The sequence below is a fragment of the Manihot esculenta genome, chromosome 13 (assembly GCF_001659605.2).
Source record: "Manihot esculenta cultivar AM560-2 chromosome 13, M.esculenta_v8, whole genome shotgun sequence".
NCBI classification, from domain to species: domain Eukaryota; kingdom Viridiplantae; phylum Streptophyta; class Magnoliopsida; order Malpighiales; family Euphorbiaceae; genus Manihot; species Manihot esculenta.
The window spans coordinates 14,386,065-14,411,096 of NC_035173.2; the positions used below are offsets into that span (position 1 = coordinate 14,386,065).

At 35.9% G+C, this 25,032-nt stretch overlaps 2 protein-coding genes across 3 annotated transcripts in view; both read right to left on the reverse strand.

The window, feature by feature from the left end:
• The window catches only part of LOC110629464 (transcriptional corepressor SEUSS), a 31,317-nt gene extending 20,997 nt beyond the window's left edge, over window positions 1–10,320 (reverse strand). For both annotated transcript variants that reach the window (XM_043949898.1, XM_021776446.2), the window contains exons 1-4: window positions 10,188–10,320; window positions 8,343–9,173; window positions 8,109–8,228; window positions 7,603–7,651 (exon numbers count right to left, since the gene is read on the reverse strand). In XM_043949898.1, the coding sequence (XP_043805833.1) occupies window positions 7,603–7,651; window positions 8,109–8,228; window positions 8,343–9,161 (988 nt within the window). In that variant the 5' untranslated portion in view covers window positions 9,162–9,173; window positions 10,188–10,320. The remainder of the gene's footprint in view (window positions 1–7,602; window positions 7,652–8,108; window positions 8,229–8,342; window positions 9,174–10,187) is intronic.
• A 7,279-nt stretch (window positions 10,321–17,599) lies between these two features.
• Window positions 17,600–18,376, reverse strand: LOC110629215 (uncharacterized mitochondrial protein AtMg00810-like). Its single transcript, XM_021776130.1, has 3 exons — window positions 18,105–18,376; window positions 17,780–17,957; window positions 17,600–17,728 (listed from the first exon to the last, which is right to left on the reverse strand). Exons 1-3 carry the CDS (start codon window positions 18,374–18,376, stop codon window positions 17,600–17,602), a joined length of 579 nt encoding a protein of 192 aa, XP_021631822.1.
• Window positions 18,377–25,032: the final 6,656 nt, after the last annotated feature.

The following is a 25,032-nucleotide window of genomic DNA, read 5'->3' on the forward strand; positions in this document are numbered from 1 at the left end:
ACATCTCTAAAGAAATTTCCAAAATTTGCACCTTCTTGGGGTCAAGAAAGTGACCATGGAGAGGTTATTGTCACGTATTATAGGAAGAGATATAACAATAAAGATAAAGCCGTTATTAGTTACTTTTGGAGGGAGTTTCAGTTGTGCCAATTGGTTTTGGAGGGAAGGATCTCAAGGTTGTTAGAGTCTGTTACAATAAGATGAGTACTACTATAAATTGTAAAGAGACTCACTAGTAAAGGCATTCAAGAATCCAAATAATATCTCCTCTTTCTCTCTCCTAAATCTCTCATTTTCTCCTCTCTTCTTCCTAAATTCTATCTCTAATCTCTCTCAATTCTTCTCTTTCTTCTCTAATCTTCTTATACTGAGTGCAATCTCCTGTTAGGGATAAAACCCTAATAGATGTTTGCATTCAATAGAGATAATTCTCTCCCAACCTTGGCAAAGCAAAGAGCCTCATCCACTGGGAACACTCTATCAACCTTTGTTAAATTTGGACCAGGCCTAACTCACCCCAAAAGCTAGCTCAAGGGGAGGAGTGCCTATGGCCCATATAAGGGGCACATTACCCCTTTCCACAACTGATGTGGGATTCAACACAACCCCCTCACGCTCAGAATTTTACTGGTGCGAGACATATTTATGGGAGGCCCAACATCGGATGGGGAGGCTCTGATACCATGTTAAATTTGGGTCAGGCCTAACTCACCCCAAAAACTAGCTCAAGGGGAGGAGTGTCTATGGCCCATATAAAGGACACATTACCCCTTTCCACAACCGATGTGGGAGTCAACAACCTTCATAGTGGATTAATGACCAAAGAATTCTGAAGTTGAGTATTAGTGTTTTACATTTTTGTTAGGTCCCTGCATTTGTAATGCTTCCATTTGTATGCTAAAACTTGCTTTTGGGAGTTATAATCATGGCTAAAAAATCTGCAGCTAACTGATTTCACATCATCTCTTAATATGCTCCACATTTTACCCCTTCTCTAGTTGAAGTTTCAACCACATACAATTCTACTATCACACCTTTAGCAACTAACCAACACGCACAATTTTCTCCCAACCCTCACAAAGCAAAGAGCCTCATCCATTGGGAACACTCTATCAACCCTCATAATGGATTAATGCTAATACTTGCTTTTGGGAGTTCTAATCATGCAGCTAAATGACTTCAAAATCATCCCTTAACATGCTATACATTGATGTCATTTTTACCCCTTCTCTAGTTGACGTTTCAACCAAATAATATCCAGCTACACCACTAGCAACTAAGCAAGGCTCAGGGACCTGTAAAAATCTTAACAAAGGAACATGTACATCTGGCCTAGAACAAGTTGACAGGAAAAGAGCACGAAATATTTTATACCTTTCTGGTGTTCATAGAATGGCATATGCACAAAGTTATGGCACCTCTTGTTTTGGCAAATTATCTTGAGTCTCAGCTTCATAAATCATAATTCATTTAGCTTTTTTTTTTTCTTGTTTTCAAGTTTCTTCACCTCCTAGCTATATCAGAGTGCTTTTATAAATACTAATCTCCAGAGATGCTATTGGGCAGAATAGCAAATGCACAAAGTTATAGCACCTCTTGTTTCTGGTAAATTATCTTGAGTCTCATGTTTACAATTCATTTAGCTTTTTTTTCTTGTTTTCAAGTTGCTTCAACTCCTAGCTATATCAGAGTGCCTTTATAAACACTAATCTCCAGAGATACTATTGAGCAGAATGTTAAGCTCTTGCTGAAGAAGAGTGTTAGAAGATTAATACATTGTGTTGCAGAAGCATTTGTAGGCAGAGATGGCAGACGTCAACAAGGAAAGCAAGGAATTGACAAAAATTGATAGCATGGCTGGAAGCATAATTTCAGCAGCCTATACAGCATATCTGATTGATCCTGGTTGATATTGCAGCATGATTTCAGCAGCATTTCCTTGATAAGTTTTCTTAATTGATTTGATTTACTGTTTTAAAGGAATCCTTAGGATTTCTAATTATTGTCTTTCTATTTCTACTTGGTTTCCTTTAGTATGTAATCTCTATTTAAAGAGACAGATTGAGTTAATAAAATCAACCAGAATTCCAGCTTCTCAAACATACTGATAGAGGCAACAGTGACAGTGGCAAGAATAAGGAACCTAGCTACACAGCCCCGGCCTCTAAGAGTGTAATACAAAAAAAAAATTCAAGAATCAGAAGGAAGGACCAGTGGAAGAATATCATAAAGGACAGTTGAAAAAGAATCATGGTGGGAGATATAAGAGGTGTAGGTACAGGCAAAGCGCTAGGAACAAAGGTTTTATGCGTTGGACTAGAAGAAAAGTAAGGGGAGGTTTCAAAAAAGGTGACATCTGCAGAGACAAAATATCTGTTGGTAGTGGGATCATAGCATTTGTAACCTTTTTGAAGCCGAGAATAGCCAAGAAAGACGCATTTAACTGATTTGGGCTGGAGTTTGTCTTTACCAGGGGTATGATCATGAACAAAACATATAGATCCAAAAACTCGCAGTGACAACTGGTTGGAGGTCTGATTAGGAAAGAGAATCGAATGAGGACTCTGATGCTGCAAAACAGAGGAAGGCATACGGTTGATCAAATAGTAGGCAATAAGGACCGCCTCGCCCCAAAAACGCAGCGGAACATTATGATGTATAAGTAAGGTGCGGGCGGTTTCAATCAAATGCCGATTTTTGCGCTCGGCAACACCATTTTGTTGAGGAGTATGGGCACAAGAAGTCTGGTGAGTAATACCCTGAGTAGACATGAAATGAGAAAAAGAGGAGGAAAGATATTCTCGTGCATTATCACTACGCAAAACCTTAATGCGAACACCAAATTGATTATGTATCTCAGCACAAAATTTTTGAAAAATGGAGAATAACTCAGATCGATTCTTCATTAAAAACAACCAAGTGCAACGAGAATAATCATCAATAAAAGTAACAAAATACTGAAATCCCAAAGTTGTACTGACACGACTTGGACCCCAAATATCTGAATGAACAATATCAAACATCGAAGTGGCCCTGTTATTGACTCGCTTGGGAAATGAAGCCCGAGTTTGTTTCCCAAGTTGACATGACTCACAGGACAAAGAAGACAAAGAAGAAAGACTGGGGACGATTTTCTGCAATTTGAGAAGACTAGGATGTCCCAAACGGTTATGAATAAACTCAGCGGACGTAGTAGAAACAAAAGCAACTGAAGAGGTGGAAAGGTGGTACAATCCTTGTGACTCAGATCCTGTTCCAATCATTCTCCCAGTACTTCGGTCCTACACAACAACAGAATCAGCAGTAAAGGTTACTGAACAATTAAGGTTTTTGGTCAATTTGCTAATGGAGATTAAATTATATGGACATTCAGGAGTGAACAAGACGGTAGTTAAGGGAATAGAAGAAAGAAGTTGTACATCTCCTATTCCTTTAACTTGAGTTTGTGAACCATTAGCTAGGGTGACTTTAGATGGTGTAGAAGGTGAAACAAGAGTAGAGAAAAGATTGTGATTACCAAAGATGTGATCAGAAGCACCAAAGTCTAGGATCCATGGACCAACAGGTGAAGACTTAGTTAGACAAGCAAAGGAATTACCGGAGTGAGCAATGCTGGTAGATGGAGGATGTTGCTTAGCTGCTTGGAACTACAAGTATTCTTTATAGTCCTCTCCAATTAAAGTAATTGAATCTAGGTTCTGAGAATTATAGGTAGGTTGTGGAAGCAGACCTTCATTAGATTGGGCAAGATGGGCTGCCGGCTTGCCAGTATTATCAGATTGATTGGACCATGGTGGTCGGCCATGTAGTGCCCAACATGCATCCCGTGTGTGACCCTTTTTATCACAATAAGTGCAATGAAATTTCTTTCCTTTACCTTTGCGATTGCCTCCTTGTCCTTGATTTCCTTGTTCAGCCAAGACTGAGGATTCCATATCTGTAGCATCACTCTTACTAAGGGAAATACGTAAGAGCCTAGCTGACACATCTTCTAAAGTTGGAATAACTGAACCAGTCAAAATTTGATCTTTCACAGAGCAAAGGTCAGATCGCAATCCAATTAATGCCAAAACCATAAAAAATTTATCACGTTGTCCTTCTTGCGCATCAACAACATTAGTAAGGGGCATAAGAGAATTAAATTCATCTTTCAGAGTGTCTACTTGACCCAAGTAACTAGCCATATCCTGATGATTTTATTATAAGTGAACCATATCTGACACAAGCTTATAGATGCATTGTATATCATTAGTATTCAACGTTTTGGCCTTAGTCCAAACCTTACAACAAGTTTTACAAGATTGAAACAAAGCAAGCAATTTTGGATCCAACGAATGCCACAAAAGACTACATAGTTGAGCATCAATCTTAACCCAGTTGGGTCTATCAATTACAGTGATATCAGTGGCGTTTTTTGTTAAATGATCATTATATCCCTTTCCCACAAACCATAATTCTACGGATGCAGCCCAAGACACATAATTATTATTCCCTTGCAACTTAACCGTAGCAATTGAAAGACAAGTTTAAGAGACTCAGAACCTGTATTGCGGGTGTTTTGCTTCTCAGACATGTCGAGAGAGATTCTGAAACAACAAGGGACCAAATAGAGACCCGAATCTGCAAAAAAGGAGCCGAATTTGCCAAAAAAGCGCCTGTGAACAGTAAATCTGACTATCGGACTTACTGGGCTGGGGTCGCAGGCGTCGGGCGAGGCTGGAGGAAGAGTCGCCGGCATGAAACGGTCGCCGGAGGATGTGCACGCATCCGCGCGTGGATGATCTAACGTGTGAAGGCGGGCTGATCTGACAACCGGACCTACTGGGCTGTGGTCGCCGGAGCCGGGCGAAGCTGGGAGAAGGATCGCCGGCGTGAAACGGTCGCCGGAAAGTGGTGCACGCGCCGGTGCGTGGCCGGAAGCAATCTGTGCAGGGTGGCGCGTGGAGGCCCGTCCGGAGGCGGTGCTTCGCCGGAAAATAGATCAGAGGCCGGCGTGGGGAATGGGCTGGGTGGTGAGACTAACTGATTTCCAGAAAGTCACCAAAGTAAGGTGGCAGGTCTGCCACTCAAAGGTGAACCAAATTTCTTGGCTCTGATACCATGAAACTTTGATGAAAAGAGAGTAGAAGATTTGAGAGAAAAATGCTTGATAATTCCCATCAAGCCAATTGGGGTATATATACTACTTACAAGAGTACATACTAGGTAAGAAAATAAATTAATTCCCTAATTATAGCCTAATCATATCCCAATCATATCACACAATCATATTCCTAATTATCACTACAAATCTAGGCTATTTACAGAAATAATCTCAATATATAGATGCATCTACTTGGTGGTCTATGTTGATGATATTGTCATTACAGGAAATGACCATGATGGAATCTCTCAGCTTAAGCAACATTTGTTCAGTCATTTCCAAACTAAAGACCTTGGAAAATTGAAGTATTTCTTAGGGATTAAAGTGGCACAGTCTAAAACAGGTATCGCAATTTCTCAACGAAAATATGCTTTGGACATATTGGAAGAAACAGGCATGTTAGACTGTAGACATGTGGATACTCCCATGGATCCAAATGTCAAACTGGTTCCTGAACAGGGGGAACCACTTAAAGACCCTGCTAGATACAGAAGATTGGTCAGCAAGCTCAATTATCTCACTATCACTCGACCAGATATTTCCTTTGCTGTAAGTGTAGTTAGTCAATTTCTTCAAAATCCATACAGTAGTCACTGGGATGCAGTCATTCGCATTCTCAAATATGTCAAAGGAGCTCCAGGACAAGGACTACTCTATGAGGACAAGGGTCACTCACAAATTGTTGGCTATTCTGATGCAGACTGGGCAGGTTCTCCTTCAAATAGACGATCTACTTCAGGATATTGTATTATGATTGGAGGGAATCTTATATCCTGGAAAAGTAAAAAACAGAGTGTGGTAGCAAGATCAAGTGCAGAAGCAGAATATCGAGCTATGGCTTTAGGGACATGTGAACTCATTTGGTTGAAGCAACTCCTTCAGGAATTGAAATATAGCAATATTGGTCAAATGAAGTTGATATGTGATAATCAAGCAGCCCTCCATATTGCATCAAATAGGTTCTCCTTCAAATAGACGATCTACTTCAGGATATTGTATTATGATTGGAGGGAATCTTATATCCTGGAAAAGTAAAAAACAGAGTGTGGTAGCAAGATCAAGTGCAGAAGCAGAATATCGAGCTATGGCTTTAGGGACATGTGAACTCATTTGGTTGAAGCAACTCCTTCAGGAATTGAAATATAGCGATATTGGTCAAATGAAGTTGATATGTGATAATCAAGCAGCCCTCCATATTGCATCAAATCCAGTTTTCATGAGAGGACGAAGCATATAGAGGTGGATTGCCACTTTATTAGGCAAAAGATTGAGTCCGGATGCATTTCTACTAGCTTTGTCAACTCAAATGATCAACTAGCTGATGTGTTCACAAAATCACTTCGAGGATCACGAATAGAGTATATTTGTAACAAGCTTGGAGCATAAGATATGTACGCTCCAGCTTGAGGGGGAGTGTTGAAATTATTTCTATATATTGAGATTATTTCTGTAAATAGCCTAGATTTGTAGTGATAATTAGGAATATGATTGTGTGATATGATTGGGATATGATTAGGCTATAATTAGGGAATTAATTTATTTTCTTACCTAGTATGTACTCTTGTAAGTAGTATATATACCCCAATTGGCTTGATGGGAATTATCAAGCATTTTTCTCTCAAATCTTCTACTCTCTTTTCATCAAAGTTTCGAGGAGGTTATACGGTTAGAGGAAATTGCGGAGCGACCGTCTAGAGGGGAGTGAGCTATCATGACAGAAGGGTTTTAAGAAGAGGGAGAGAGCAGAGAGGGTATGCATGGTTTAATTAATGTAATTCGGCTTTGGCCGGGCTAGTTTGAGCTAGATTTCCTTTTACTTTCTTTTCTATTGTATTTCATGAGTTTAGCAATGTATCACCCTTGGCTTTGCCACAAGCAAATTATCCAAATTATTCACGCCATTTCAGTAATCATTTCATCCAATTCTTCAACAAAGCTTTTTCTTTTGACATATTCTGAGAAGGCAACAACTCATATGTAATCTGTAACCCACCATGTATGTGGCAACATTAATCAACTAAAGCAGATGCAACAGAAACCCTAAACTTCATCAAGATAAATGCCTGCAATGTGGCATCTTTAGTTGAAGGTAAAGGATAAAGTTTCTAACCTTTGAATAAAACACTATCATATCATGAAGCAAGCAAGCTTGTTCTAGTCATTGAAACAAAAACTTTTAAAAAAAAAAGTTTTTCAGATCCTAAGGGGTAATGCATCCACCAATGTCCAGCTGTAAAACCTTGAAATTGAAAATATTGTGGATATATCAAAGAACCTAAGCACAAACCAGAAATTCTGAACTTCACTCCACAACACAAGATGCAGAATAGTTAGAAAGAAATTGAATAATGTACACATACTAAGTGGCATAATTTACTCAAAGTGACAAAAAGCACCAAGTGTCTCCCATAAATTAATGGAAAATAACAAAAAAATTGAAGCAGCAAAAAATAGCATACCAAAACCACGACCAGGTTTGCGATTGCATATTTCACAATGCCATAAATCCTGCAAACATTGCAAGTATGTTACAAGTATTCTATTAGATCAACAGAAGAAATTTGATACCATAACATAAGCATTTCCTAGTCATCAGATAACTTTCATCACAAGCTTGTCACAAGCACACCAGAAAGTAAGAAATTCTAATATACAGGCACGCAAGGGCATTGAAACAGGAGCACATGTTGAGGCCACTTGTTTAAAAAAGTAGTATAAGACAGGAAAACATCCAGGATCTGAAACTACACATTAATATAATCTAAGTGCACATGATCATCATCCCTATCACAGTAAAATGTGAGGGAAAAAAGTGGGTCTAGTTAATGCTAATAAAGATAGACCACCAAAAATTCTTTTATCCCATAAATGAGCAATGGCCTTTTTATCCCCTGCCTCTTTCCCCAGAAAACATCTGTTTTTTTCCCTCACTAAGTATAAACTAATTGGCCTTTATCACACATACCTGATGAAAAACACCATTAGTTTGGCGGCTATTCCCATACAATGAAACACACCATCTCTTCCTGGCATTGTGAGAAAAAAATTCCAAAACAAATTTCCGCCAGAACTCAATGTTGTTATCCTGAATAAAGAATCACAATGTTGTTATCCTGAATAAAGCATCAATCACAACAAAAAAATTGGTAAGACAACAAAGGCTGACAAATATTCAGTTCCCAAGAAAAAATAATCTTACAGCAGGTCTATGCTGCTGCTGATACATGTATTGAATCAATCGCTGAGCACAGGTTCCAGGTTCATAGATTGGTTTCACAGCAGATCTAATGGGCCCTTTCTGTTGTTGAGACTGCTGATGTGGCTGAGGCCGTGGTCCCAGCAGCTGCTGCTGCAAAATGCGCTGCTGCCATAAGAAATTCATCTGTGCAATGGCAGCTTGAGAAGACTGCCTGGACATGTGGAGGAGCTGCTGCTGCTGCTGCTGCTGAAGAAACAGTGCTTGATCAGAATGCTGATTTTCCAATTTTACAGGTCCTATGCCTCTTCCAATCTGATTCTGTTGCAGTTCTAGCTTCACTGGACCAAGGCTTTGCAGCAACTTTGACTGCAGGCCAATTTGATCATTCATTACGTCTGGCTCCAACTTGACAGGGACTACAGACGCCCCCACTCCTAACCCGCCTCTAATAGATTGGAACTGTGGCAGTTGTTGTTGTGCTTGACTGCATGAAACAGGAAACTGCTGCAGTGACTGCTGGCCATGTTGGAACCTCCGTGGCTCAAATGTTTGAATTTGCTGCTGATCTGACAATGTTGAGCTTCCAGAATGGCTTGGAATTTGGCTAGAAGAAACAGAATTCAACAACTTTGTAGGTGCAGAAGGTGGAGTGCAACCAACATCATTTGGTACCTTAGAAACTGGATTAGATTCTATCATAGTATCTGCAATTCCATGCTGAAAACCCCCCAGGCTTGACAGACTGGTGCTTGAATTCTCATTTCCAAAACTCTGATTGAGCAGAGAAGAAACATTTGGCGAATTTCCCAGCAAATTCATATTATACTGAGCCTGTGGCAAGTGAAGTAAAATTTAGCTTAAACTAGCAGAGTTTATCCCAAAAGGAAAAATGAAACGGACTGGAAACCACCAATTGGAGTCAGTGGCCCTGAGATTAACATTTTGATAAAGCAAAATTTTACCATTGAATATCTTCAAAGAAGCAGCTAGTCAAACAACTGAGATTATCTAAACACCTGAACAAAATATCTAAAATTTCGCCTCAACAGGAAGACTTCTTTTTTATTTGAACCCCCCAATGCATTTCTTTTTTATTTGAACCCCCCAATGCATTGCCGCTTCTCAATGCTCAGAAAAGGAATTCAAAGTATATTTCCTTCCATTTATAGAAGGTTTATTCAGAATATATTAACAAAAAATAGAGAGAAGCAAATTTTAGTAATTAGCTTTGGCCACACTTCCTTGAAAAAACAACAGTTAGAACAATTGCTGATGAAGTTAAGCCTCAATTCAAATTCATATGACAGAAAAATACAAAGAGAGAAGAGATAGATATAAAGTAAAGTTACAGCTATGCATATCATATGACTAGTTATCTGCTAAGAAAAAACCCAAAGCCACTAAAAATCCAAAGAACTGGTTTGAGACACAAACACACATAAAGAGAAAAGACATTTCCGAGAAACTGGAGACAGCAAAATAACTTCAGTAAAGTGAGGGGAAAAAAAAAAAAAGAGGAGCGCCCAAACGAGGGAATATGGGAAAAAGAAAAAGAAAGAAGCAACCACTAATCCCAATAAGATTATATTCTCAATTCAGTTGAAGTCCATGCCCTTTGCACACTTCTCAACTCCATTCAACAATAAAAACAAAACGCGGAAAGAAAATTCCGTATTTTTTCATTTCCTTTCCTCCATTTCTCAGGAACCAAACACACACCAAAAATCAAATCAAATCAAATCAAATGAATCATGCGCCAAAATACATAAAGACATGCATATGCCTATCCACAGAATTCTTCAACTTGAGTGAGTGAGAGCGACTGGGAGAGAGGGGGGAGCTTACCAGAGGGAGACAACGAGCAAGCTTCAGTGGCAGTCCAGTTGAACTGTAGAAGAAAGAATCTGAGATTTTTTTTTTAATCCCAAAAAATATAAAGCTACGGTTTCGGGGGGGTTTTTTATTGCTTGCCTATTCTTTTCGGGTTTTATACGTGGAATTTTATCATATTACTTATATAAATAACCAATAAACACGGTCGTTTTATTCGTTAAATATAAAAAAAAAAAAATCATAAATTAATTTTAAGTCCAAGTTATATCAAAATAAGCCATATATTTTTCTATTGACATGAAATTGAAATTTTTTCATCTAATTTTTCATTAATTATCTTTTAAATGATTGAAATCAGCTAATTCCCTGATTTTAGAATCTTGTTGATCCCCATATACTCCATCTCTAAATGAGAATATAAAAAGTAAAGAGGAAAAGACATAACTAAGAATAATTCTGTGAAACAAGTGAATTTATTTATTTTATTTTTTGATGAAATATAATTTACCTATTGAAATTTTTTCTAATTTATAAACAGAATGTGATACAAGCAAAACTCCTTTGTTGAGTTATGTCATTACCGTCTTTCTTTAACCTTAGCAATTTAGTAGTCTTCCCTCAAATCATAGACCACTTATTACTCATACTACATGTAAATATATTTTTAGATCTACATTTTCAATATTCCTTTTTTATTGTTATGGTAATAAATAATATTTATTTTATTATAATATTTTTTTATTCCATAATTTTTATTTATTATGCTTTTTCACAAGAAATATAATTTTTTATTAATTTTTCAATTATATCCATCTGAAATGTATTAAGTTTTATTAAATAATAAGATAGGTTTTGAAGTTTCTTATAAATAAGACAAAATTAAATAGGATTATAATAATCAACTTATATATTATTATAGTTTAAAAATAGATAATAATTTTAGGATAATCAAAAAATAAAATATAGATAAAAATTATGTGACAGATGGAGTATATTTTATTGGAATATATAATGATAATACATATATAATGAGATTTATAAGTTTATTATTATATAATATATGCATCAAAAATATATACTCTAGAGCCGTGCATATAGTCCATAGACCTGAGACTGCACTTGTCATTGTTCGTTCATCTAGATCATGGTAATGCATATAGTCCATAGACCTGAAACTGCACTTGTCTCATGTATAAGTGGTTTGAGTTTGATACTATTTACATACTTGTATAATGTATGAGAATATGGTGAGTGTTGGTTTAAGTTGTACAGAAATGTAAGGAGTCAGTCAAGGCAGGATTCGTTACCTCATATAAATAGGCAAAATCTTATGATCAAGTTAATTATTCTTGATAATAAATCCTTGAGCGAGATAATATCTTAATTAGAAAATATTTTATAATGTAAGTTTTGCTAATCAATAATTTGAATTAAGCAATGGTCATATGTTATAAAGTTTTGGGGTTTGATATTTATCGTGACCCTAATTTGGACTGGAATTCTACAGCGAAAGAATTCTAGAGCATGATAATTTATGATCATGGTTCGGATTGAAGGAATAGTACATTTACTGCTACTAGGATAGCCATGGCATATTATACTAGACACTAATCATGATTTATGAAAACTGAAAATGTATGGAATGTCATTCAAAATATGTGATAAGGTCATTTCTATTTCTATTGTCAATTGACTATTATTAAAAGTATATTTATTTCACGTGATGCAACACATTTTTGGATACATAATTAATTACTTTAAAAAGATTTTACATAATATTGTGAAATTATTATATATAATATTTATAATATTATTTAATAATAAACTTTTAAATACATATAAAAATTTGCCCTCGAACATGTCTCTTGATTCTTTAAACTAATGGACGTTCATTACCGTGTTAGCTTAAAATACTTGTTAAATTCGATGTGTTTACCTAAATGAAATGGACTTTTAAAAGTTAAAAGTAAATATTAGTAGGTCAATCAATGAATATTAAAAATTTAAAAACTAAACTAAAATATGGTAAAGAGTTTAGTAGGTTAAAGTGTGAATATAGAAAGTTTAAAAGTAGAATTCAAGTTTAGTCCTTCATTTTTACTACCTCTTCAACTTAGCCTCCTATATGTCATCTAAATAAACTCAAAATAAGTGATAAAGCAAAAAGAAAATGTTGTATTATTTATTTTGGAAGCCTTGGCGGAAATCCCTACATGAAAGAATAAAGGTGAGCTTAGTTTTCTTCATTTCCATCAAATCTAAGCCAAATCCTTCAACCAAAGTTCATTTTTATATCAAGAGCAAGAAAATAAGATATAAATTAAAATATTTGAAGAAGGAAAAGTTAGAGTTTCAAGTATCCAAAACTTGAAAACCAAAGAAATTTTAAAGAAAAAGAATTTTGCAAAAACATTTGGTGTTTGTATGATTTTTTATTTTTTCTTTTATTTTCTCATGAATATGTAAAATTAGAGATTGATTTTTATTGCTGAAAATATTATTTTAATTGTATAAATATGTAATATGAATGTTGGAATGATGTTTGAGAGGTTTAAAGCAAAAAAATTTAATATGGGAATTAAAAGTGCAAATCTAGTAGAATAAGTTTTAATGGGATAACCTATATTGGCAGCTTCATAACTCATTGTATGTTTATTAAAATTACACCTAAAATATACCAAATGAAAGTTGAGACAAAGAGATAAAGATTTCATGAAGTGATAAAATTTTGAATTTATAGCTAAATTTATGTAAATTACAAGTGAACCTAAACTGGTCGCAGGGATAATGCATCCAAAATAATTTATATTTCTTATATCATAACTAATTATGTATTTAATGAAATGAATTAAGACTAGTGTTAAATGAATCTTGAAAATTATACCTAAAACTTTATAGAAGACATTTAAGCTTGAAATTATATGCAAATGTATGCATCTGATATGTTTTATTAGACTAAAAACAAGTACTAACACTGGACTGGTTAAAAACTGATTGGGCAGCTTATAAATAAAAATTTATAACTTGAGTTAGGAAGATCAGAATTAGATGTACCATATCTTGTTAGAATGCTAAGGTATAAACACACAATGTTCATGAAGAAAGTTTAATCAAATTCTATCCCTAAGGCACTTTAAATTGTGACACAAAATCAGGCAGAAACAAATCTAAATTTGAATATTGACCTAAAAGGGATTGAAATGCTCACTTTGCAACCAAATTAATTACGCACGTGCTAGTTTGACGTGCTAGCTTGACGTGCCTGCTTTATGCACGTGCTAGCTTAATAAAATAAAACTTTACACATATTTTCTTAATAAATCAGCAATATACTCATAACTGAATATGGTCTATTACACACACATGTATGATTTCAAGAGCTCATTTTTTCAACATGCTTGCTTATAAACTTACAGTTTGTCATGCTTGATTAATCGGTGGGAATTACACATGTGTTTGCTTTACACACGTGGTCACTTTTCAATCAAACTTATTGTGCATTATGAGGTGAGTAAAATTTACCATTCTATACTTCTTAGTAGTGTGAAATGCAAAAGCCAAATTGAATTGTTACAATATTTGGAATGCTAAGTCGATAAAGTTATACACTATTTGCTATGAATTTCTCTTCTTGTTATCATTGATATATGATGTATATATTTTAAAAAAGACTTGAAATGGCTTCAAATGACATTTGTATTTACTTTAAATAATTTGAGATATTAAACTAAAGATACTTGCCCATGGTAAATTTAGTATGAGTCATAAACAGGATAAGGGTGTGGTATGCCATATATAGTTTAGTAGTATTGTGCCCTAATGGGCCATATGATATGATATTTTCGATACGTCATGTGTTATATAGTTTCTCAACTTCTAAGCGATACAGTCACAGCTTTCTGCCCCCATGCCATATAGACACAATTTTCCTTTGTATAACTAGTCGATCCTATATTTTTGAAGCTTCCCTTTGCATGTCTCAAATGGCTTGACCTTGTCTATCAAACTTGTCACTAACATCTCTAAACAAGTTCTCAACTCTCTAAAATTGATGTTGCATGGCCTTTAGAGTCATAAATGTATTTTGCTTAACATCACTACTCTTCTCATCTTTTTTAACTCTCTTTACCACCCTTAGAATTAAACATGATATAAATATGAAAAACACATTAGAAAAGTACCTCACGTACTCCCTCATGTGTTTCTCTCAAAATCATAATGGAAGCACTCGTATTTCACTCAACAAGAAGGCTTTTACCCTTTAATGAGCTCACACACTCTTCTCTTTTACCACTCTAGATTCAAGCATAGTTTTACTTGTCCGGATCAATAACTACCAAACAAAATAGTAAAACCCAACTAAATTTCGGTGTCAAAATTCTAAATTCCTAAAAGAATCTTCGTTGGAATTCAGAATCTCATAATCGAAAATCTTAAAAGGGTAAAATGGGTTTTTACAAAATGAATTTTAAGTATTTTGAAAATGTGTTTTTCTTTAAAAAAGAGTTCTAGAAAATTTTAAGGTTTTACCGCCGAACATTAGCTGGCAGACCCACTTATAAAAGGGCTTCTTACTCGAAAATGGAGAGCATTTCCTCTTTATTTCAGGCAGTAGTCAGTACAGCCCAAATTCTTGGAATTTCAAGTTTAAGGTTTTCATTTCAAGAATCCTCTCCTCCTTCCTCGTTGTTGTTAGAGAAGAACCTGTTTAAGGTAGGCTTTAATTTTGGTCCATTTATGTTTTTTTTAACTTATATGTAACATCTGCCCTTGCATATGACTTATGTGATTGGTCTTAAGTTTAAAGCTTTGGTTTATAGGTTGTTTAAAGATAAAATTCGTATCTCTTTGATTTAATGAATGCATGTTGAAGTTTAGGTTAGTTTAGAATAGTCTTTTGTGTTCTGAGTTGTAAATATATGGTTTTTAGCTGTTACGGCTTTGGTTGTGTTCTAGAGGCTGTGGTGTAGAGGTAGAATCGGGTTCTGCATGCAGTCGAGCCTGCTTATGAAGGCTTCTGAAAGTTAGGACTTTCAGATCTGTAGAGGACTTTAGGCTGCCAAACTTGCTGCCGAAAGTCCCCTATTCAGCCGATACTAGTCCATTTTTTACGTATTTTCTAATAAGCTTTTAAGAGTTTCTTGGAATAGTTTTAAGAGTTATAAAAGTTATATTTGATCCCTCATTTAAGTAAGTCTGTGTAGGATCAGACTTGGGAGACAATAAAGGCCAATAGCGAGATAACTACTTCAAAGAGAGGCAGTGTCCACTAGAGATGAGTAGAACTAACTAAACTACTATTTTTTTTATTGAATTAAAGGCTTTTAAGCATATTCATGCATCACAAAGGATATATATATATATGAATAGTTTATTTTGTATTAGAATTCATGAATATGATGCATTGCATAATTAATTGTTGTTGATGATGAATGTTGGATGATCCACTAGTCCTTGAGCATGATGTGATATGTTATATATGACAGATATGGAAGTTTAGGTCAAGACATATTCTATGCCCCTGACATTATGTAAGGAAAGACCAGGATACCCATTCTACACCTCTAGCGTTATGGTTATGTTTATTTTTAAGAAGAAGTTCGAAGGAGCACTTGTTGTGGGCCAAGCACTATTGGAATTTATGGAGGGTTACTGGTGACAAGTCTATTTTGATGTGAATTGTTTATGTTATGACACATTAATGTGAGCATATGTTTTATTAAACTTTTTTATGCCATATTTTTACTAACTAGGCTCTAGTAGCTTATTCCTCTCCCCTAACTCTAGGTTTGCAGGATTAGAGTTAGCATAAGAGTTCAATAGTGTCCTTTGGTATAGCTCTTTATGTAATAGTTTAGTTATGAACATGTAATATACTATGATTTAGTACTGTACTTTGCCCAGGTTTTTCTTTTATGATCCCCTAGTTAATGATATTCTTGTGTAAAAGTTTTAAATTTAAGTTATGTTTGAATCAAATTATGGTATGTAATGATAACTATACTAGAGCATTTGATGAGGGCTCTAGTATAGATTTATGTTATCAGTTATGGATATATGCACATACTGAGTTTTGTTCATGTTATGATAATAATGCATGTAAGTTTTATGATCAAATTGGTATTATATCAAATATAATAAGATGTATAATAGGCTTTCTACGGTCTCTGATAACCTTAAGTTGATTTGAACCCTAGCATCTGTAGCGGTCTGGTTTCTGAATTGTTATAAAAATAAGCAAAACAACAACTTAATTCAATGTTATTCGAATGGGTTAGCCCTTGTGCATGGAAAGTTGCTTCCTTTAGAGTGTCATTTGGCTTGCCCTAGAAATGCATTAAGGGTCCAATTCCTTTGGTGGTCCAAGAGCCTAACTTTGAAGGTCTTTTACATAGGGAATTTGGCCAATGGACCTTGTAATAGTATATAATAGCTAGCTTAGTTTCATTTTACTCTTAAAGGATTATAATTCTTTTCTCCTCTCCCTTTCTTTAGATGTTTTACTTACTTTCCTCACCTAAAAAATAAATGAAATAAACCTAGTAAGATAGGTAAAGTCACTTGGTAATTCTAAAATTAACTTGGCATGTTAGAGACATAGTTGGCATGCTTAGAGATTGTTTCTCACTTTGGCATGAAGATGACTTAGTAATATCCTTACAATAAGATGGCCATAAAATTAACTCCAAATGTATGTCACAAACATAGTGATCCTTTCTTTACAAGGTGCCGAATCAAACATAAAAATTGTGCATGCTTAGGAACACCACTCATGTGCAAAGTGGACATTGGCATAAAATTAGACTTAGGAACATGTGATTAGGAAAATATAATAATGTCTCACCTAAAATAAAGTAGAAACCTCACATGCTAGGCTGAATAGATTCATGTGAAAAGAGTGATGTTTGTTTTGAATGTGCATGTTTAACCTAGAATGCATTTTCTTAAACAAGAATTTCCTAATAAATACATTAAGACAAAATATAAAAAACACATGTAGAGGATGGTGCTTATTCTAAGCAGTAAATTTTAAGCACAAAGGATGTTAACTCCTTCTCTCTCATATCTATTGAAGAGTTGAGGAATTTTTTATTCTATTCCAATTGAATTAATCTCTACAAGGTTTGAGTATTTATACATAAAAAATCAACCTAAATTAGAAATATTTATAATAAAAATAAAATCCCTATAATCAAGCCTAATTAGGATTCCAAAGATTTGAATCCTCCTAATTAGGAACCTTGTATTTTGGTCAACACTCCCTCTCAAATTGATGCATAAATATCATACATGCACAACTTGCAAACCAAGGTGTGATAGATCTTATTGTTGAGCCATTTGGTAAACACATAAGCTAGCTGTTCATCAGAAGTCACATGATCTAATCTCAAGACATTATTTATTAATTTCTTTTTAGTAAAGTATCAATCAATCTCTATATGCTTCGTTCGGTCATGTTGAACCGAATTGTGAGATATACTGATGGTAGCTTTGTTGTCATAGCATAAGAGGAGTTTGTCCCTCTCCAACAGTTTCAATTCCTCTAATAATCTCTACAATCATAGGAGTTCACAAAAACTTTGTGCCATCACTCTATACTCTACCTCAGTACTTGATCGAGCAACAATACTTTGCTTTTTGCTTCTCCAAGTGACAAGGTTTCCTCCTACAAGTGTGCAGTAACTACTAGTCAACCTCCTATCATCAAGAGATTTAGCCCAATTTGCATCTATGAATGTGTGTATACAGAGATGACTGTGTTTAGAGAATAGGAGACCTTTCCTAAGAGAAAACTTTAAGTATCACAAAATGCAAAAAATAGCTTGCATGTGAGACTCACGAGGATCATGCATAAACTAACTGACTAAGCTGACTGCATATGCTATGTTTGGTCGAGTATGCAAAAGATAAATCAGTTTGCCTACCAACTTCTGATATCTGCCAATATCTACTGATTCACCAATCTCTACTTGTAGCTTGTGATTGCTCTCAATGGGAGTTTCCGCTGGTTTGCAGCCTAACATACCAGTTTCTTCCAAAAGATCCAGAACGTATTTTCTCTGAGAAATAAAGATTTCCTTCTTTGATCTGGCAACCTCAATTCTTAGGAAATATTGAAATTTTTCTAAATCTTTAATTTCTAACTCCTGAGCCAAAAGCTTTTTCAGCCGAGTCATCTTTTCAATATCATCCTTTGTCATTACTATGTCATCAACATAGACTATAAGAAAAATAATTTTCTCTTTGTGATGTCTGATAAATAGAGTATGGTCAGCATTGCTCTGTTGATAGGCAAAGAAAATCATAGCTTTGTTGAATCAATCAAACCAAACTCTGGGTGACTGCTTCAACTATACAAAACCTTCTTTAGCCTGCACATCTTTCTTTGTCTTTTTTCATCAGCAAATCCAGGAGGGATTTCCATATACACTTCCTCCTCAAAATCTCTATGGAGAAATGCATTTTTCACATCAAATTACTATAGGTCCCAGTCAAGATTGGCAGTGCAAGATAACAATACTCTAGTTGAGTTAACTTTGGCAATAGGGGCTAATATCTCCTAGTAATCCACTCCACAGGTTTGAGTGTATCCTTTGACAACTAGTCTGGCCTTGAATCTTTCAATTGATCTATCTGCTTTGTGTTTCATAATGAACACCCATTTACAGCCAACAAATTTTTTTTTAGATGGAAGAGACATCAACTCCCAGGTCTCATTTTTAGTCAAGCCTTTCATTTCTTCAACCATTGCTCCCTTCTAATTAGAATCTTTAAGAGCTTTCTTCCAATCCTGTGGGATAGACATAGAGGAAATAGATAAGGTAAAGACTCTTTAAGATGGAGCAAAGAATCACGAGAGAAAGTTAGAAATAGAGTGCTTTGTGCAAGACCTAACTCCTTTTCTTTGAGCAATTGGTTTATCTAAATCATCAATGGGCTTAAGGTTTAGGGATGACGTATCTGATGGAGAAGAGGAAGATTCATGACACTAAGTAGATTGCACAATAGCTTTTTTTGCTTCTATTGTGTCTCTTCTTGAATATCTCATTAAATATGGTTTATACAAATGCCTAATTATTATCTTTTCTTGATCACCATTAGTTAGTTTTGGACCCCTTTGTGCCTATACTTGAGTATATGCAGGTTGTGGAATTGTGGTTTGCATGTTTGAGTGAAGTTGGGTGTAATACCCGGCTCGAGTCCGGCCTCATAATTCCTGTCGTCTGGTGGAATCTCGGGTGTCGGAACCCTCGAGAAGGGTAAGACATATGTTTTCAGGTGTGTTTTAAAGAGGTTTTGAATGTTTTTACGTGTGAAAGGAAATGAGTTTTGAAAGAAAAGCAATAAGGGAAAATGCAAAGGTTCGGCCGCCGAAGGTCACTTTCGGCCGCCGAACATTGCATGGTTTCGAATTCACGTTCGGCTGCCGAAGGTGGTCTGGCCAGCCACCTATTTAAGGGCCAAAGGTCGGTGGAAGGAGGATATTTCTCCTCCACTTGCAGCCAGAGGTGAGTTCCAACCTCTCCCAAGTTGACTTTCATGTTTTCCATGTTTTTCACCAAATCTTTCAAGGGTTTTAAGAGTTGTGGTGTGTTTTGAAGGTTTTGAGCAAAAATAGCAAGTTTGGAAGTTTGGAGTTTTGGAAGAGGTTTTCTTCAGATCTCCACGTGAGGATCACTCATCCTCAAGTTCTTAAGGAGGTAAGGGTGGATCCTGAACTTCTTTGGTGATTTTTTCAAGGTTTTATGAAAGGGTGAGGGGTAGTATGCATGATTAGGTTTAGGTGAGGTTTTTTGGTGGTCTTTGATGTTCAAGCATGTTTAAGTGTTATGTGCTATGTTTGTTTGGGGTTTTAGGATAGTTTGAGACCCCTTTGTGCATATATATGTGTATGTGCTAGTTGGGAGTAGTTGATATTCATGTTGTAGGTTTTTGGGCAAAATTTGCATGAAACAGAGCAGGGTTCTGCCCATCGGGCAAAACCAGGTTCGGCCGCCGAAGGAAGGTTCGGCCGCCGAACCCCTTGTGGAGGCAGTTTCGGCTGCCAAAGCTTGCCCCCGAAGCTTGGGACTTTTGTCTCTGGTGACAAGGTTCGGCCGCCGAAAGTGCCGCCGAAGGTTGAGTTTCGTCTCTGGACGAGACTTTCAGCTGCCGAAGGTGCCGCCGAACATGCATGAGTTTCGTCTCTGGAGAGGGGTTTCGGCCGCCGAACCTGCCGCCGAAAGTGCCCTGTCCAGCTTTATTTTGCATGTTTTATGTGATTGTTTGGGGATCGTTTAGAGTGTTTTTGGGGAGTTTCTTAGAGATGGTCTTGAGTTAGTTTGGTCCCTCATTTGTGTAGGAACGGACCAGAGGAATCAGGGAAGTCAGCAGTGAGCACGGTTTCAGAACCTGCAGAGTTAGTACAGAGTCAGCCAGAGGTGAGGGGAACTTCTCTTTTCAGACTTAAACTGCTTTGAGCATATATCATGCATCATAATGAGTCTAGTAGGATGATTGCATTAGTTTCACGAATATAATGCATTGCATAATACGATGCGTATGAGGCTGTGGATAGACCAAGGCGACTCCAATAGCCCAAACTCTGTTATAAGACCTGGCCGGGCCAGGCAGCCATCTGTAGGTAAGACCTGATTAGATCAGGCAGCAGAGATAGTAAGACCTGGCTGGGCCAGGCAGGTAGAGTGTAAGACCTGGCCGGGCCAGGCAGACAGAGGTTGTAAGACCTGGCTAGGTCAGGCATCCTTGAGTGGGATTGTTGGTGGTCATGTCTGATCCCTGAGATGATGTGATGTAGTGCATTCCATGAGATCATGTTTTCAACTCATGTTTTATAGTTCTGCTCATTGGGCTTGTATAGCTCATTCCTCTCCCCTATCCCCCAGATTTGCAGGTTCAGAGTCCAGAGGGAGTCCAGCAGGGTTTGGAAGAAGAAAAGTGATGTAATAGCTAGTATGGACATGAAATTGTATAAAGAGATAGTGTACAGTGTATAGACTTGTGCTTGACGTAGAGAGTTGTAATCCCTTGTTGTATATACATGGTCAGTTTCTGTATGTATGTTTCCTTTATTGATGATGTCTATGAGAAAACCAGGCTTAGCACTATGAGTTGATAGACCAGATATAGTGCATGCACAGGTTAAGCCCTGGAGGAAAGACAAGTTTGACGGGTTTAACAGAAAATGTATGCTCATGTATGGGATTTCACAGGTACACAGACAGTATAGCAGGCTTACTACGGGTCCCGGCGACCTTAAGTCGATCTGGATCCTAGTGCCGGTAGCAGTTCGGTTTTCGGGCTGTTACATTGGGTAAGATTTGCATGAAGCAGAACAAGTTTCTGCCTTACTGGAGAATCCAGTTTCGGCCGCCGAACATGCTAAGGAGGTGGTTTCAGCTGCCTAAGCTCGCCCCCAAAAGTTTGGAATTTCATCTCTGGAGGGGGGTTTCGGCCGCCGAAAGTGCTGCCGAACATGCATGAGTTTCGTCGCTGGAGAGGACTTTCGGCAGCCGAAGTGCCACCGAAAGTGCTTGAGTTTCGACTCTGGAAGGGACTTTTGGCTGCCGAACCTGCCGCCGAAAGTGCCCTGTCCAGCCTTCTTTTGCATGTTTTTCTTGATTCTTTTAGGATGTTTTAGGAGGGTTTTGGAGAGTTTTATAGAGATGTTCTTGAGCTAGTTTGGTCCCTCATTTGAGTCCATCTGTGTAGGAACGGACCAGAGGAACCAAAGAGATCAGCAGTGAGCACTGCTTCAGTGTCATTACAGAGTCAGCCAGAGGTGAGTGGAACTAAACTTAATTGGTTTAATTGAGAAATCAAATGCTTTTAGCATGTTTCATGCACCATGAGTATGCAATAGGTTGATTGCATTAGAAATCACGAAGATGTTGCATTGCATTCTATATTGTTGATGTGGATGATAGTGGATGATCCATTAGTCTCTGAGAAAGACCAAGTGCCCATTCTGCGCCCTGGCATGAGTTATGAGGAAGACCAGGTGCCCATTCTACGTGCCCATTCTACGCCCTGGCACGAGTTATCAGGTAAGACAGGAAGACCAGGTGTCCATTCTACGCCCTGGCACGAGTTTAGTATGTCGGGACTATTGGTGACACATTCATCCTTGCTGTGAATTGTCTATGATATGATGCATTTCATATGAGCATGTTTATTAACAGGTTTTATTGTTCTACTCACTGGGCTAGTATAGCTCATCCCTCTCCTTTAACCCCAGTCTTGCAGTATCAGAGTTAGGGGGAAGTTCAGCAGGGTACAGGAAGATTAAAGAATTTTGTAATAGCATAGTGTGGACATGTAATATTGTAAAGAGATGTTTTGGTATTATATAGTGTAGAGTATTGTGCTTGACCCATGTTGTAAATCCCTTTTGTATACATGGTCTGTTTTTGTAAATATGCTATTGAAATGTTTTATGAGTATGATCACCAGGCTTAACATTGTATGAGTTTTAACCCGTCTAGAGCAATGATGAGGGCTCTAGTAAGGGGTTCTATAGTACAGAGAGAGTGCATGCATAGGTTGAGCCTTGGTTCAGAGCAAAGTTTTATGTTTTTACAGAAAATATATGATCATGTATGGGATTTTACAGGTATTCAGAGAGTATAGCTGGCTTGCTACGAGTCTCGGCGACCTTAAGTCGACCTGGATCCTAGCGCCGGTAGCGGTCCGATTTTCGGGTCGTTACACAAGTATGTACTTAGGCGATTCCAAATTGATTAGATAGATCATAAAAAGGAAAGATGTGGAGATAAATTGAGTTCCACTAATGAGAATCTTAAAGATTCTCTTACTAAAGCATTGTTCTAGTAGAAATATAATTATTGCATGTATACTTATGAGATAAGTCACATGGATGATTGGCTTTAGTGCAAGTGGGAGATTATTAGTAATATGCCCTACAATCAATTTGTTGGTTGTAGTTGAATATTACTTTTCATGTATTTTAAGTGTTTAAATATATTATATAAAGGTTTTATTTATCTTTATTTTTAATTTAATTGAATATCGAATAAAAATAAAATTTATGAGACTATATTACCATGCAAAGGAAATTATAATGTGGTTATAATTGTGAGATTTCTATATGAGATATCTAGAACTAATATGTAGGTACTTATTTTATAAATAAGTGTATTGAAATGACTCGCCTGAGAAATTCATTTGTCAAATAACCTATGTCTATGTATTACTCAAGTGATGGTTTTGTAAGTAATCCTTTGACTTGAAATCAATAAATAAATTTATATAGGGGCTTTTATGTTTTGATTCATCTTACACGTTACTTAGTTCATGAGTAACGAATGTGGATGAATTGGATATATTAGGAATTGTGTGAATGTGTTTACGTGATTGAGATAGAATTCATCACTTTAGGTTAAATTAGAAAATGTCTCATTTATTTTTTGTTAGAATTGATCGTGAAATCCTTGTACAAGATGGAATGAAATTAGCAAATTGGATTTGAAATTTTATTTAATAGGTCAATGGCTAATAAATGAGAACTAATATGATTTAATATAATAGACATGCTCTATGTATTAAATATTAAATCGAGATATTTGTGATGAAAAGATATTAATTACATTGATAAACCATGCACTGGAAGGTTATGTCAAACCACTTTTAACATTTCGAATAATTTGATAGTTTTGATGTTGTTTAGATAATGTTCATAACTTTCAAATTAATTAATTAGTTGATTTTATTTATTGTCGATATATTTGAAATCTAATGGGTAACGGACATAAATAATTATATGGGAAAATTAAATAAGAAGTTAAATCAAGTAGGATTTAATTGTATATAAATTGATATTGGGATAAAATTATAATTTAAAAGGATTATAATTTTGATCTAATTATTTAAGTAGGGACTTAATTAAAATTGTCTAAAATTTATAGGACTAATTTATTAAAATTTTAAACTATAGTTATAATTTATTTAATTAATTAATTAATAAATAAATAAACATTACATAAGGTTTTAGTATAAAAATGCATCTTATTAGAGCATGTGATCTCTATGGGAGAAAAACTTTTGAGAGCCTCCAAAATTTATAGGAAAGGCAGAGAACTAGCATTCAAAACCTCTTCCCTTCTCACACCCTTAGAATAATTCTAAGATTTTTCGGTCGTCATTCTACGTGGACAATAATAGAGACTGGACATTTGAATGGTTTGTGGTTTATGACAACCCAATCGAGACCAATAATCTCGTGTTTTTATTGAAAAAAAATAAAATATATTTATTTTCTTTTCAATATTATTACTTTTTTATTTAAATGTGATCTTGGTGAAAAATTTTATTTTTCTATTTATTTTGCTACGTTGAATATAGAATCTTAAATTTAGTTTTGGAATTAATTTATCTTTAATTTAGGCCAAATTTTAAATCTCCTCACTACATGCAAATAAAATAAAAAAAAGAAGAATAATTTTAGAAGTTAGATGGACAACTTAAAGCCTTAAAATATATATATATATATATAGACTTGTTCAGTTGGATCAAATAAAAAGCATAAATACCCATGAAACAACAAATCACATCCTATAAAGAGAAACAAGATTTGTACATCTGCATGGTTTAGACAACTAACACATCCCATCATTCTCCAAGTGATGTCTCTTTTTATTTCAAATAAAAAACAAAAGAAGAACAAAATTTCAGCCTCAGATTTAAAAGACCTTAGAATAGGACCCGCAAAACTGTACATCTTATAGCGAAAAGGGTAGTCGATTAAGGCCCCATTTTGCTTCTTCCTTTTTAACTCGAACATTCGTTTTCTTTCTCACTTAACTTTCTATAGTTTTTTCTTATGCAAAAATTAATTTAA

What these genes read in the sequence shown, in the direction of transcription:
- LOC110629215 (XM_021776130.1), bottom strand. Translation starts at nt 18,376, where the DNA reads ATGACAAAGGATGATATTGAAAAGATGACTCGGCTGAAAAAGCTTTTG. An exon ending in GATATTGGCAGATATCAGAA is followed by an intron (nt 17,958 to 18,104) that starts GTTGGTAGGCAA and finishes GTTTTCTCTTAG; the next exon opens with GAAAGGTCTCCTATTCTCTA. An exon ending in TTGCTCGATCAAGTACTGAG is followed by an intron (nt 17,729 to 17,779) that starts GTAGAGTATAGA and finishes CTATGATTGTAG; the next exon opens with AGATTATTAGAGGAATTGAA.